The sequence below is a fragment of the Artemia franciscana genome, chromosome 10 (assembly GCF_032884065.1).
Source record: "Artemia franciscana chromosome 10, ASM3288406v1, whole genome shotgun sequence".
NCBI lineage: Eukaryota > Metazoa > Arthropoda > Branchiopoda > Anostraca > Artemiidae > Artemia > Artemia franciscana.
Window position 1 is genome coordinate 21999143 of NC_088872.1, and position 16939 is coordinate 22016081.

The 16939-nt window shown below is 35.8% G+C and overlaps 1 protein-coding gene across 1 annotated transcript in view; it reads right to left on the bottom strand.

The window, feature by feature from the left end:
- The window catches only part of LOC136032395 (uncharacterized), an 85851-nt gene that overhangs the window by 46945 nt on the left and 21967 nt on the right, over window positions 1-16939 (bottom strand). Inside the window, exon 3 of the mRNA XM_065712706.1 lies at window positions 2901-2993. Within this exon, the coding sequence (XP_065568778.1) occupies window positions 2901-2993 (93 nt within the window). The remainder of the gene's footprint in view (window positions 1-2900; window positions 2994-16939) is intronic.

Here is a 16939-nt window from a genome sequence, read left to right on the forward strand (position 1 = left end):
TTAAAAGAACATTTTGAAAAATTGTCTTGAGGAAAAAATGAAAATATTTTTTCGAAAAACACCTTTTGAAAAAAAAAATTGGAAAACGTTTAGAAACACTTCGAAGAAGAAAAAAAATCTTGAAATACATCTTGAATCGTCTTCAAAAATGTCTTGAAGAAAAACTTCTTGAGCAAATTGTCTTTGGCTCCTAGTCCAAAAGGGATGGGGCTGTTGCAGTGTTACAAGACTTTTTGGAATCAAAACAAGTGTCATTAACCCTCAAAACCCACTTGATCATTAAACATTTAAACCTGGAAAAACTTACAACATCCACTTCAAAAACCTACATCATTTACAAGGTCATTTGAATTTCCTGGTGCAACTTTACGCCTGGTTATGAGAAAATCGATCTGATCGCTTATATCGATGATGCTTCATGGAACCAAAACAAGTCTTGCTTAAGTAAATTAACGGAAAAACTTTTTTCTCGGATTAGAAAGGTCTCTGGAACCAAAAGAAGTCACATGAGATTATGTCATCTTCACATGTAATTATTGGAACAGGAATATTTTTTTTACTACCGGGACTTCCCCGCGAGCCCTCAGCTCTAACAAGTCCTTTTACGTAACAACCGAAGAAATCTTGAAGACAAAATATGCATAAGTAAACAAACAAACCTTGTCATGTAACAATCAGGTGTACTACAACGTAGAGGTGAACTAAAGAATTGTGCATGACCCAGGTGTGTGTAATAACGCCTTGAGGCAGTTGTCATTAAACTTATTTGTAATTAACGGTGAATAAAATCATTTTTCAATAGGACATCAGTAGTATTCCATTCTTCCCAGTAGTTTTCTCACAATAATCTCCATACATACCTTCGATGTTTGTAACTTCTAGGAATCTGGTCATGTGAATCTCCATTGCGAAAGAATATGATGAAAAATGTAAATTTTGGAATGCATGTAAATTGCCCTGAGAATATGCATTTCAGATTAAACAATGTTCAACATGCGAAGGACACATTTGCAATCTACATACTAGATGTTAACGACGTTCCAATTGTCATTATAATAACGTGAACAATCCGACACAACCTATTTAGGTTTAATTGTAAAAAAAAATGCACAGAGGAATTTATTTTAGATGCTAGAAATTGCTATCGACGTGGATTTAATTTATGTTGCGAGATGGACAGCTCACGTTTTAATTCTTTAAATAATATGAGAACGGGGTTCTTATGACATAGTTGTAATGCTAATGGCTATTATAATTAAAAACCGACGAAACCTTTCATAGCAATTACAGAAAGGGACGATACAAAGTTGACTACGACTGTGGATATCTAAGAAAATTTGTGAGTTTAGATATTAATTTCATGGTATTAATAAAAGAAGTCTCATTGACTATGTTAAGAAATACACTAAAAATATCTTCACTTGTAATTATTGGAAAAGGAATAGCTCACGTTTTAATTCTTTAAATAACATGAGAACGGGGTTCTTACGACATAGTTGTAATGCTAATGGCTACTATAATTAAAAACCGACGAAACCTTTCATAGCAATTACAGAAAGGGACGATACAAAGTTGACTACGACTGCGGATATCTAAGAAAATTTGTGAATTTAGATATTAATTTCATGGTATGAATAAAAGAAGTCTCATTGACTATGTAGAGAAATACATTAAAAGTATCTATGTAAAGAAATGTAAAGAATGTAACTATATAAGAACCCCGTAAATGTAAATGTAAGGAATGTACTATGTAAAAAAAAATACATTAAAAGTATAACTACACTCTATTGTAGAAATGCAATCGAGAAAATAACTTCCAGATTAGTGTGTTGTAGAGTTGTATGATATGCCTCCACTAGTCACGGAAGACGATAGGACATCGCTTGAAGATGACAATGCTTGAAGATGTCCTTGAACATGATATAGTATATGTGTGGATCCCTTTTGAAAACTTCAATGATTTGATTGGCATTCATTATCCAAGATCCAAAAAAACGCTGCCAATGGGGGCTATTTTCCATTGGTTTCAAATTGACTTAGCAAAACTAGCGTAATGCTTTCTGTGGACGCATCTGCAAATGAGCAGTCTGAGTACACGGCTCCAGTCCTAACAATGCATAACCCTTATATATCCATATCCAGAACCCTTAAAACATGAGTTTAAAAAAATGTGGAATAGGTTAAGTCATATCCAAATAGTTGCGAATTACGGTCCAAAGACTAATAAGTTAATTAGAACAGGGTTCAGGGTATATATATTTTTTTTATCAAACAATAAGTTTTATATAAGTATATAGGGGAATTCCAATAATTTGGGAGAAAAGATTGGATACACCAAGAAATTTAAAATGGTGGGGGGAGGTAGTCCAGTATTAAGATAGTTTCAAAACTTCTGGTGACAATATTTTAATAAGAGACAAGATATCATTTTGAATGTCTGTCTAAAGGCCCTAAATTAAATTAAAAGCGAAAGCAATTTGTATGTTTGTAAAAAAAACCGCAAAAAGACGCTCCCTATGGTGTGTCAAGTGGATTTTATCTAGGTATGGTACAAGATTCAATAGCTTACGTTTTGTAGGTTTGTTTTCTTCATTTTTTCGTGTCTTGTTTTCGGCACCTCAATAATTAAATCATTATTCTTTGCACTGTTACAAATTGTTACATTATGTTAGCTGTAAAAACAAAGTGTTAATATCTGTTTAACCTTAGTTTAGACTTGATTTAAAGTGACAAATCTTTTTAAATATTTTTGAATCCTAAAAAAGCTCAATCACCAAGGTGTATTGTAACAACTTTTGAATCAGTTTGGTTATTTGAAATAGGTGACTTAACTTTTTGGTATAATATTTTAAAATAAAAAGAAACAAAATTTTTAACAAGTATATAGATTCATTTCTTACCTTAGTTTCACTCTTCCGTACATTTTCGGTACTCAATAACTTTGAACCTGCATAGACAACTCCAGTAGCTGCTCCAGTAGCTGTGACAATAGCCTGCAAAAAAAAACAAATATTCTGTAAAAAAATGATATTGTTTTCAAGAAATAGTTAACTTTAGCCTACTGACAGATCCTCGTTTACGCTATAATGGTCAAAAAAAGGCTATAATACTAAAATATAAAATCAAAAATTCGAGATAAAATTAGTAAATAGAAATAAAGTCAATTATTTACTTTTGCTATATTAGCGTGTTGTAGAAGCATGTGAGAAACAAATAATCGGTTTTGAATATCTTGCGATTCTAAAATCATACTCTAAAATAACTCGATAATCTTTTTGCTTCTTCTTGAATATCACCTGAAATCAATTTTGCTTATGAATGAAATGTTGTTTTATTTTAACTAAGCTTGTTTTTAAAGAGTAAAAGATTTTTTTTTAGCCTAAAATTACTTTTATTAAATTTTTAAAAGATAGAAATCATTTAGACCCCCCCCCCCTTTAGTTGTCTTGCAACATTTGAATGCTTTTTAGATATAGACCAAGGATGTTAATCGTAAAGTCTTCCATAATTAACCATGTACAAATCTGAAATACTGTGTATGTGACATTTGTCGTCTCACACCTACTATTTGGCAATTTGTCCTCAAAATTCATAAGCCTTTGTATATAAGTGTAATCATAGAGTTTGCGTCATTTCCTGCAATATAGATAGTGATGCCCTTAATAAGCGCCATATAATTGAAGATTTTTTGAGGAATTGTGACGTGTTATGATTGCAGGAACATTTTACGATCCAAAACCATAACCAACTTCTTGAATTTTTGAACTCCCGCGCGTAATTTATTTTTGAAAGCCAAATTTCTTCTCAGCCACGCCAGACCCTCTGAGGACATTAATAGCCTAGTTCACAAGTCAATTCCCAATATGCTACTGGAGGCTTCAGCATTCTATACAAATTCCAAATCAGACTGTTATTAACACTTACCTTCCGAAAAGTAAAAGTCCAAAGAATCCAAAATATGCTCAGCCCTCATCAACAAACGTCTTTCAAAATGTGGTACCTGCAATACTATGGCGGAAAAGCTTTCGATTGATGATATTAATAGCGACATATGTGACCTGGATTTAACTCACTCTCATCTGATCCCGCAGCTTACAGGTGATTAAAAAGTTCTAAAGAAGAATTGTGACGTGACTAGCTCTCACCATACTGGGGTTACTAGGAACGTCAAGCATGTTTTAACATCAGAGAATTGGTTCCCAAGCCAAGTAAAAGTCCTGGCGTCAACATTCTCTTTTGACCATTTTCCGACAACAGTCAAAAACAAAATTTCTACTTAATCCCCGACAGCCAAGAGGTCAAGTGATTTGTCAAAGATTAAAGATGATGAGGAAAGATTTATGAGTCTCTAATCGGTGTGTGATACAATCTTCCATAAAATTATGATTCCTTTCATCCTATTACAAAAATCTATGAATTTTACGCTTGACGATGCTCGTCTGCTTATGAGCATTTATGTTACTTTTATTTGTTATGCCATTAAAGGGAGCATAAAAGCCATTGTATTGACAAGTGTGGAATGGGAGTTCAAAGTTTTCCTTAGAATTTAAAACTGAAATCCGCATGTGAGAAATCTAAACTTTGGTCCCAAATAATGCTTGATTGTGACAGACCACTATCAGGTTGGGTTGTAGGTCCAGAAACCTACAAACTATAAATTTGCTATAGCTTTAAACAAGTGTTGCATTCTCCCTGATCTGGTTAACCGGATTGATTTCTGAAAAACGGAAGGAAAGGATAATCCTTCCTCTATGGAAGCGCAGATATGGAAGATAGACAAAAAGATTGCTCAAATTACAGCGGAATCACCCTCCTGTCAATTCCTGGTGAACTATTCACCGTGACATTGCTTGTTAGAAGTATCCAGTTCATCCGTAAGTCCTCTCCAGACTCAGCAAGCAGGTATCATGCCCAACAGATCCATGACTGAGCAGATAGAAACTATTTGATTGGTCATAGAAAAAGCCGTGACTTCCAGCGTACTGCATATATTGTCTTTGCTAACTTTAAAGCAGCTTTCGAATCGGTCGACCGTGATTCTCTTTGACTGATACTACAACGAACGAGTCTCCCTAAAAAATACTACCGCCTGTTCAAGGCGCTCTACACTTGTACCGAAAGCTCTCTCCACGTTAATGGTCAGCAAAGCCCATTATTCAAAATAGATACTGGTGTAAGGCAAGGTTATGTTGCTTCTCCTGAACTTTTAGACGCGGTGATTGATTATATCATGGATCGAATGCTGAATCGGCTCCAATGCGGACGGAAATAAGGTGATAGATTCCCAGGCGATTAGGACTTCACAGATTATACCTCCCGTATATACACTTCTGCAGCTGTACTCGAGGCAGCCCTCAATACACTGTCGGAAGAAGCCCCGAAAGTGGGACTACATAGTAGCTGACAAAAAACAAAAATAATAATCATTGACCCGGCAGGTAACTCCGCCAAATCAGAGTTTCCAACCTATTAGGGCACACGTTATAATGGTTCAATTGAAATGGAAGTCTAGTCGCGCATTGCAAAATCTGCTTTTATTATGGCTTGACTATGCCGTTCCAGGTAGTTAAAGGCCAACATCAGCCAAAAAACGAAAATGCAGATCTACTACACCACCGTAGGTCTTTCTCTACGATGCTGAAACTTGGCCAGCTGCTGCTTCTGTTCATGATGCAATAGATGTGGCCCAAACTACCTTTCACTAAGACGAATCAAAGGGATAAAGTCCTAAGACTTTGTCTCGAACACCCTACTTCCCCTACTTCTGACACGAACGGATTAAACCCCCCGCTTTCACCAGTTCACCAAAAGTACCCTACGGTTGTTTGACCACTTAAATTGTATACCAGCAGAAGGATCCACCGGGAAACTTTCAATTTTAATCCCCCTGAATATGGCAGGATGTGCCCCCGTAGAAACACCCGGTTCAGATGAAGGAACAGCCTTACCCAAAACCTGTAACTGATCGCCACTGATCTCCAGGAAGAAGTCACGTTTGCTCAGGACTGTTCAGAACGGAGGGGAAGATTCACATCTCTCTCTACACTGGATTACCAGCAGGAGCTTTAGGTCAAGCTAGTCAAGTAATAGGAGCGACAATATAAATAGTTTTCTAAAAGCTTTAACCCAGGTCCTAATGCTCTCTGTAAAAATATAATGTAAGCAAAATGTAATACTAAGTAGTGTAGGGGTTTCAAGTCCATCCTCTACGCCCTAGGAACCAGATCTAGGCAAAGCGTATCCTAACAACCAGCAGGTGTTATTGATTATTGATCTATTACGCACACTAAGTTGTTATGTAATAGTTTAGTTTCTTTTTGTATAAGATGTTTTCCCCTCAGGGCCTTCTTCAAGACGTTAGTCAATCGGAAAACTCCCAGGTATGAAAGATTTGTTCAACCTAGAGAGAGGGGTGGTAAATTAGTACAATATCTACGAAATAAAATGTTTTTCGATTTTAAATGAATAGTAGTAATATTACTCTTTTTCACAACAAGGCGTTTTCTCTGCAAAAAGTTCTTCTTGACATTTTTCAAGACATTTTCCAAGACGTTTAAAGGTGTTTCAAGACTTTTTTTCTGATTTCTTTCTTCAAGACATCAGTCTATTGATTACATATGAAAATTCAAACGAACTTGTCACTGACGTCTGCTTTCCACTGGATTGTATTCTAGAAACTGCGCCGCATCAAGCCAGTCCCCTAAGATTGTAATCGTATGAACACACGCACAGAGATATAAGGTATAGGCATGCATCCGAAAGTTAGAAGGGTGGTTTTTCAAATAAATCTTTTAATCTAAACTAAGAAGCAAGCTAGCACGGCACTTCATGAGGGGATGTTAACAGGTGATACTTTGCAGCGATAGTTAAATAGATAAGGAAATTTAAAGTCCATTCTTATTAATTGTTTGATGCAACCTAGGCAAAGACAGGTTAGGTTAGGTATTGAAGTCAGTGAGGTGTTACGTAAGTATCTTTGCGCAAATAATTTTGTTGGTCAGTTACCAATACCATATTTAAAACTGAATGACAATGATTCACACCACTGTCTCTTTGGAAGGTATTTCTGAGGATACTGTATTATTCCCCATATTTTTCTTTAATTTTTTCTCAAACTCCATTTAAAGAGCGAGAGAGATTACTTCTGCTTGAAACAGCGAGTTCCACTTCTACTGGCAAAAGTTATCGAAAGCTTCTGAGCCTCCCTCACCATTTTTCATTCCCAGCACCTATTGTGGTCAGACATGATGTCAGTGCTATTATTGTTTTATTATTTGTTTTTGTTTGTATTACGTGCCTTTATTGTCTTGTACTGTTTTGTTTTCCCTAAGGGTAATCATATCCAACTACTAGCCAAAGAATTTTGGGAGGGGTTGCTTCAATTTGAAACAACAAGTTTTACTTCTGATGCCACAAATTATTAAAAATAGCTAGACTTCCTTTCCAATTTTCCATCCCCAATACCTATTGCAGATAAACTGGCGTCAATGTTATTGATGTTTTGTTTTTTTTGTATTATACACATTTATTTGTTTTTTTAGTTTCGTTTTCTGCTAAGGGTGATCATAATCTCTCTCTCTCTCTCACTCTCTCTCTCTCTCTCTCTCTCTCTCTCTCTCTCTCTCTCTCTCTCTCTCTCTCTCTTTCTCTTCCTTTCTCCTTCTTTTTGTGTCTCTCTCTACCTCTCTGTGTGTCTGACCATTTGTTTGTCACTGTTTGTAAAATATATGCCATAAATTCAGGGAGACAAAGTGCCGGTTGAAAGAGGAATTTCCGTGTAAAGTTCCAAACGGTGCCACCGGCAAGCCATCAAGTTCCAGGGGACGTGAACTGTAACGGAGTATCACGAGCAGATGGCTTGCAAAAACAAACCATTGGAGTTAAAGCCTCATTTTTATCGATAAAATGTCTGAAAATTCCTTCGGAATGATAATAGGTGCCAGAATACAACATGGGCCAGTAACAAATTGCCACAAGGTGGGAAAGGCCATAGAGTATTATTAGTTGTTGGCTTGCGGAAAAGCAAAACAGTGGAATTAAAGAACAGTTTTTATCAAAAATAGGATTGGCTTGTAATAACATAAAGCAATGGATCTAAAGTCCGATTATATAAAGACAATGGCTGAAAAGCCTTAGGAATGAAAGTATGTGCCACAAGGTACCATGGGCCAGCCACAGAGTGCTATAGGCCGTGAAAGACCCTATATGCTTTCCTGCTTTTTTAGTTTATTCCATCTGTTTTTCATATACTTGTCTCTTTTCCTGCGTATTTTTTTCGGTATTCCTAGCGTTTTTCATTTACTTATGTGTTTTATAATCATTTTTCTGTACTCCATGTGTTTTTGTATACTTATTTTTTTATTCCTGCGTTTTTTCTTCTGTGTTCCATTGGTTTTTCATATGCTTGTCTGTTTTCCTGCATTGTTTCGGTATTTCTTGCGTTATTGTATAGTTATGTGTTTTCCATTTTTTTTTTTGTTCTCTGTAAACCTCTGTGAGTCTTATGTATAGCCTACTTATCTTTCATTCCTGGGTTTTTTTTTTGTATTCCTTCCGTTTTTAATATTCTTTCAGGTTTTAAGTTTTTCCAGGTTGTATTTCTGTATCCCCTACACTTTTCATATAGTTATCTGTTTTCCAGCTATCATTTTTCTGTACTCTATGTGCTTTTTGTGTGCTTATATTTTATTCCTGCGTTTTTCCGTATTCCTTCCGTTTCTCATGTTCTGTTTTCTTGTTATTTTTCTGTACTTCTTATGTTTCTTGTGAATAGGATTCTGGGCAAAATCAATGCCACAGAGTACAATGGGCCAGTTAATAGTTCCACGGATTGTGAAATGCCATGGGGTATAAAAATATGTTGGGAATGTCCTGGAATCCATGAGGTGAAAAGGACCATGGGACCAGGAGTTGCACGGGGCACAGAGTACCACGTGTTAACAGTTGTCATGGTCCATGGATGGTAACTCATTTATCCAATGGTTCCATCATTGGCTTCAATGGACTATTCCTACAAAACATTTGAATTATGTCTTACGTTCGTAATAAAATAAGAATTACAAATTAACTGGTCATCTTACACTATTAATTCATTCGTTTTCCATATTCCTTCTATTTTTGTATACTTGTCAGTTTTTCCAATTTCTTTTCTGTATTCCCTTTGTTTATCATAGACCTATCTGTTTTCCAGTTTTTTTTTCTGCATTTCATTTTTTTTTTGTGATTGGGATTCCAGTCAAAATCAATATCCCGCAAGGTTTTGTTTTCTGCCTCTAGTCACAACCTTTAAGTCAACACAGAAGCCAGGAGACAGTAGGCAAAATCAATATCCCGAAATGTTTTGTTTCTTTCCTCTCATCTCGACCTTTAAGGCAGCATGGAAGCCTGGCTACTCCAGGCAAAATCAATATCCCAGAATGTTTTGTTTCTTGATGTCACAAACCAAAAGAAAAACTAATAAAAACAATAATAGTATTGACACCATGTTTGACTGCAATAGGTACTGGGGATGAAAAATGATCTTGGGGGTCCTAGCTGGTTTTTGATTGTTTTTGGGAGTACAGGTGGAACTCACTGTTTAAACTCAAAATAACCAATCCCAAAATTCTATGGCAAGTAATTGGATATGATAACCATTAGTAAAACACGAAACAAAACAAGATATTAAAAATAAACATGGTCAACACAAGGGAAAAAAACAATAGTAGTATTGACGCTATGTTTGCCTGTAATACGTAGTGGGGATGAAAAATGGCGATGATAGCCTTGCTGTTTTTCATTATTTTTGGCAGTAGAAGTAGAAATTGCTGTTTCAATTTGATGTGACCCCTCTCGAAATGCTAGGACTACTAGTTTGATATGATTACCCTTAGCAGAAAATGGAAAAAAAAAGCGCGTAATACAAAAAAAAATAAATTAATAAAAACAGTAATAAGATTGACATCATGTTTGACTGCAATAGGTACTGGGGATGAAAAATGGCGATGGTAGCCTAGCTCGTTTATTAGTATTTTTGGCAGTAGAAGTAGAACTCGTTTTTCAACTCGAACTAACCCCTCCCAAAATTCTAGGGCCATTCGTTGGATATGATTACCATCAGCAGAAAACGAAACGAAACCAGACAATAACAATATACGTAGTCAATAAAAAGAAAAACAAATTAAAACAATAATGGCATTGGCGCTATTTTTAATAGGTAGTGGGGATGGAAAATAGTGATGGTAGCATGTTTGGATTTTGATTGTTTTTGGTTGTAGAAATAGAACTTCCTGCGTCAACTCGATATTAAATCTCCCAAAATGCTAGGAGCACTGGTTTGATACGATTACCCTTAGTAGAAAATGAAAAAAGCAAAAAAAAAACAATTAAACGTTCGTAATATGAACAAATAAAACATCAATAACAACATTGACCCCATGTTGAGCTGAATTAGGTACTGGGGATGAAAAATGGCAATGGTAGCCCAGCTGAAAATTGATTGTTTTTTGCAGTAAAAGTGGAACTAGCTGTTTCAACTCGAAGTAACCCCTCCCAAAACTCTATGGCCAGTAGTTAGATATGATTACCCTTAGCAGAAAACGAAACGAAAACCAATAGACGTGTGTAATACTATCAAAAACTATTGAAAAAATAACATTGTCAAATGTTTGCTGCAGTATGTACTAGGGATGAGAAATGATGAGGGATGCTTAGTTGCTTTTGATAATTTTTGCCAGTAAAAGTAGAACTTGGTGTTTCAAGCTAAAGTAGAAATGCACATTGAAGGGGTGGAGGGCGAGTGGGGCTTCGTTGTATTCTGTACAGTTATGTGAGATAGAGCGTGGGGTGAGTGAACTGAGGTGTTGATCGCTGATGACGTGTTGCGAATAGTGTTGTCATCGGCTGCGTGGTGTGGGATTAGGGTTCTTTTGCACTACGAGCAGAGCCGAGCGGAATGGAGCTCAGCGGCACGGTTGGGCATTCACATGTAAGCAGAGTGGTGGTCTTCGCAACGAACCATTCGCTATGGAGGATTTCGTGTTTTTTTTTAACACCACATACAAGCTGTTTTTCCTGTAGAATTTATTTCATTTATTTTACCCTTATGTTTTCAGATAGGGAAAATACAAAGAAAAGAAAAGTAGACAGTGAGTGTCGTCACTTCAATTACGAATGGAAAATAAAGTACTTTTTTGTGAAAGCAAATAATAAAGGCTCTTTATGCCTCATATGTAGAGACAGTGTTGCTGTTCTGAAGGAATACAATATTTGTCGGCACTATGAATCTAAGCGTGGCTCAAGTTATTCTCCCATCACAGGAGCAGAACGCACTAAAAAGTCTGAATCATTTTAGCACAGTCTGCATTCTCAACAAGCTGTTTTCAGTAAGAAAAAATCTGAAAATGAAACTTCAACTAGAGCCAGTTACAAAGTTGCCTGTGTGTTGGCAAAAAAAGGAAAACCTTTCACTGATGGTAGTATCATAAAAGAGTGTATAGTGGAAGCAGCAGGAGAGGTATGTCCAGAAAAAGTAAACCTCTTCAAAATGATAAGTATTGGGTCAAATACTGTTGCTCGTAGAATTGAAGATTTAGGAGGCGACATAATTCGGCAAATAAAGGAAAAAACAAAAAGCTTTTGCTGGTATTCTCTTGCTTTGGATGAATCAACTGATGTGTGTGATACCTCTCAGCTCTTAGTATTCATTCGTGGTGTTGATAGTGAATTTAATGTGACCCAAGAATCAGCATCAGTTCACAGCATGCACAGCACAACAACTGGAAAAGACATTTTCAATGAAGTAAGTAAAATTATAACAGAATATAACCTGGAATGGAAACAAGTGCAGTGTGTGACAATTGATGGAGGAAAGAATATGTCTGGGACAAAACGGGGTTTGGTTGGGCAAATTACAACTGCTCGCGAGGTACGAGGATTCTCAAAACCCATTTTTCTGCATTGCCTTATCCATCAACAAGCATTGTGCCTAAAATATGTTGATATGTCTTGTGTCATGAAACCTGTTGCTTCTGTGGTTAATTTCATTAGATATCATGCACTTTACCATCGCCAGTCCATGATTTCTTGAAAGAAATTGATTCGGAGTTTCTTGACTTGCCTTATTATACAGCAGTTAGATGGCTTAGTTGTGGAAAGGTTTTGCTGTATTTCTTGGAGTTCAGATCACAAATTGATTTATTTCTCACAGAGAAAAATAAACCTCAGCCATTATTATCAGATTGTGAATGGATTTGGAAATTCATATTTTTTGCAGATATGACAGGTCATATCAATAACTTGAATCTGAAATTGCAAAGCAAAACAAATTTGATCAGTGACTACTTTGTTCATGTCAAGGCATTCAGAGCAAAACTTGCGCTACTGGAAGGCCAGGTGAAAGTTAAGAATTTTGCTCATTTTCCATGTTGTGAAAAATTTTCATGCAGAAAGTAAAGTTGAATTTCCTTCTTCATTTGCAAATGAAATAAATTCAGATTTAAAAAGGCATTTTCAGGAGCGATTTGCTGACCTTGATGCCAAAGAAAATGTAATCAGACTCTTTCAATATCCATTTGACTACAATGCTGAAAATCTTCCAACTCAATTTCAAATGGAAATTATTGATGTCCAAGCAGATGACAGGCTGAAAGATAAGTGTAGAGAAGGAAATCTGATTGATTTTTATGAATGGTTGTAGCCAGATCAGTTTCCAAATTTGATAAAGTTTGCTTGTAGTTTTGTGTCCATTTTTGGTACAACATACCTGTGTGAACAAACATTTTCCAAAATGAAGCATATGAAATATAACTATCGAGCAAATTTGTCTGATGATCATTTGAAGTCTATTCTTACAATTGGCTCATCTAATCTAGAACCTGATTTTGATGAAATTTTAAAGTCAAAACGACAGTATCATTCGTCACACTAATTTTATTGCCTAAAACTAAAGGCAGGAGTCTATTTAGTTTACCCAGATTTTTTCCAACAAGATATGTTTTAATTTTTTTTATGTTTATACTGTAATATTTGAGGAAATTAAATTATTGGCATTGATTTGTTTTTTGTTTTGTTCTCTCATTTTTTATCCCTTCGGCTCGCATAAATATGGGAAATATATAATATGGCCCTTACACTGAAATTTTGGAGACCCCTGGTTTATACTAAATAAAAAAACACGCTTTTTTAACTGAAAGTAAGAAGAGACATTAAAACTTAAAACGAACGGAAATGACTCCTTATATGAAAGGGGTTTTTCCTCCTCGACGCATCACTCTTTACGCTAAAGTTTGACTCTTTCTCTTAACTGTACTTTTTAAAACAGTAGAGAACTTTAGCGTAAAGAGCGGGGCCCTGAGGAGCAAAACCCATTACTTTTATATAAGAATATTGAATGCAAAATATTCGCATTTAAATTTCAGTAGATAACTTTAAAAGGCACTTTTATTGCCCGGTGTAGAGCAAGTTATTTACATTGGGTGGATCCCTGAACGAGAACCATCTTCAGAAGCTCAAAATATTTCAAGAATGGCTATTTAAGGTTACCAGTTTTTATAGGTTTAAAAGGAGATGCTGTTTTATTTTTCAAAGAACCTCCGGTAAGTTAGAATCAATCACCTTTGAAATTGTTTTTCCTAATATATTTCCTATTATTAAATATTGTTTCTCATTATACACAATGATTTTACAAGATGTTCACTTTTTTTTGTCTTTTAAACATGTTCTTTATATCTCTATTTTCATATATTCATTTGTTTGCTATCAAAAAACACGATTTATTTTCATTTTTTATATAGTAGAACAGTCAAAGTTGTCTTTAATATTTAAGGACTAAACTAGACATATCAAGGACCAGATAGCGCAGGGTTTGAAGGTTCTCTCGGAGAAAACACCGATCCCTCCAAAACAAATCTCAAGATTTGGTTCATACTGTCCGTATATTCATTTTTGTATTAAAAATGGAATAGTTGTGGGCTACATCGAGTCATGGCTAATTGTAGACAAGGCCAAGATAGATAGTCCAATGGAGCGAGAACAAAAACCTGTTTACTTATGCTACACCCTCTCATGTTGAAGTCCGTACTTTAAGCGGTGGGTATTAGCTAAATGGGGATGACTGTCTGACTGTTTGAATTTCACTCCACAGTGCCGAATAAGAGTCAACCTGTTGAGGTGTTACCCGACTCGGCACACTTATAATAACGTTCTTCCATTATAATTGAAAATTTTTTGGATAGGATGTCTGACTGTCTGACTATCACTTCACAGTGCCGAACTAGAGTCAAGTTGTTGGGGTTCTGAGGTTCTGTTGCTGGATCCGGTTGCTAGGGCTCTGCGGCTAGACTTGAAACCTCTCCACTTTTATGCTACGCCAGATTACATCCTAATGAAAAATTTCCAAGAAGAGAATTACTAGCAAGAACTCTCAACTTCATTCTCCAGTTTTAATGCATGACACGCTGAAAAAATAACTTCAGCCTTTAGTGCCGTGCAAATAGTGTTTTTGTTGTGACTCGAAGTAAAGTTATCTCTGCTACAATGATATTGGAAAGGAGGATGGTTAAGCGTATTTGTGGTCTTTGCTAGGCTCTTCCAGACTTTATTAGTAATTTTTCTGATAGACCACCAGAGTTTATTTTACCAAATGATATTCTCCATAGAAAGAGTGCCCAGTGCTTTTATGAAGGCAAACTAATCCCCCATATTAAAACAAAACAAACTCCACCACCTTGCAAGTCTTATACACCCATTAGTGCACGGAATGTTTTTGGAAGTTGTTTGAATTGATTACATGCTACGACATTTGGACAAAATTTTATGTTCCTTCGGCGTATTTTGGTTTAGAAGGGATTAGGGTGCGGTTATATCTTGTTAGTGGTATGCGTAATGGTTGTGGATCAAGATACAGATAATTGATCGTTAGTTCTTGGCAGTCATGATGTGCATTCGACTCGCTGGCAGGCCAATATATTTTGTGTTTCAAACACTTTTTTGTAGTGAACTCTAAGTGAGGACAGACCCGGCCCAATAGCAATCGAAACTCTATAAAATGAACTTCATAAGAACTAATGCTTCAAAATAATTTGTTTTTCGCGCTAATCCCCAATATATAAAATCTATCAAGATTAATGTTACCCACCAAAATCTCCGAGCCTGGATTTTTGAAAAAGAGGGAAAACTTCCCCAAAATGTCAAGCGATCTTTACAAAAAAGAAACTCCAGCAGATTCCGGACGTGGCATAATCCTGTTTTAAAGGTTTCAAGCACTTAACTACAAAAACATAAAATTCAGCATTTTCGTCAGAAGAAAGATCACGAATGCGTGCTTATTCTTTTATATCAGTTATTTTTTGATTTTCAGGCGGTGATAATATAGAACCAATCTTCCCAAAGATCGAAAGAGGGTTTATTTGAAAAAATTAGAAAGACCTAGTACCCTTTTTAAGTGGCCAAGAGTGCTTGTGGTGCAGTAATATGCTACTTAAAAAACTGCTTGTTTTGGTATCAATCGCGAATGGTTATCTAGTACCAGGGGCCTGGGCTTCACTCGGAACTCAGCAATTGCCAAGTTTGTATATATTTTATTATCAAATTACGCATTAGCATAATCATCGTGTTCTTCTTTGGTGTTAAGTCATTACGTGTCAAATCAGTAATTATAATTCAATTAAGAAAATCTGGCGTATGTTCAATTCCTCCTTCCTATTAAAGTATAAAAAAATCATTCATTTATAGGATTTCCTCTTTCATGATACTCTTTGTGATTTACAATATATTTTCGTCTCGTTATAGATATTCGTTGTGATATATTTCATTTACAATTCGATACTATCATCCCTGTCACGTTTCTTCTAACCACAGATTTGTTTGCCCATTATTTTATTTTGGGATTTGTTGTGATGCTTGTTGTCGCATGTGTTCTTATCGCAGATCTCATTACGCTTCATTTTCGAGCATCATCATCTACGACATTTCTGCATACCTTTTGCTTTAGCTGTTCAAATTCTTTTAAATGTATGTGCAATCTTGCATAACGTCATAGATAACAAAAAAAATCGCCTTTGTCCTAACTACTACATTTTTGCTTTGATTATGGTGACACAATTTAGGAAAAACCAATTTCAGAGTCATTTGTAATCTTGTGTAATTTTGTACTTGTCATATTTGTAAGACAACTCTTCCTTCCCGTTTATCCTTCACAGAATCACAAACGCTAAACTAACATGTTCCTTAATTCCATTGAAAGTCTACAATGTTATCCAACTACAGATCTTGTTGTACAATATTGTCGTTTACAATTAAATATGATTTTTCGTTTTCTTGTTCCGTTCCTTTTTATTTAGCTGTTCGAAGTCATTCCCCTTTCCTGTGTATCTTTTCAGACACTAAAATAGCACGTGTCTTCATTCTAGGGTGAAAAATCTTTATTTTCAATTAAATTACGTAATGTTGGCGTGAATTCAATTTCATCTTTTCTGCTTATCCTTCACACCCTCACGCAAGCTAAACTAGGGCGTTTCTATATTTTATTGTAATTTTGCTTTGTCATCTAACAGTACATTTGGTTGTGCGACATTTTCCTAGACAATTCAATCTGATATTGCTTTATTTTTTTCCCAATCTTTTTCTTTAGCTGTATAAAGTCATTTATAACCTTGTGTAATTTTGCATGCGTCATAGACACTAAAAATAATACAACCACTCCGGTTGGAAAAAATGATGCAATTTATTCTCTTGAAATTTATATAATGTATCAAATTTATATATATACTAGGTGTTGGGGTGGCGCTTCGCGCCACCCCAACACCTAGTTGGTGGGGCACTTCGCGCCCCCCAAGCCCCCCCCGTGCGCGTAAGTCGTTACGCGCCTTATTAGTTGCGTGCCATTGTAGTTGTGTCCCTGTGTCCCACCTGTGAATAGAGATAGATATAAATATATGTTTTCAACTACGTAAAACATGCG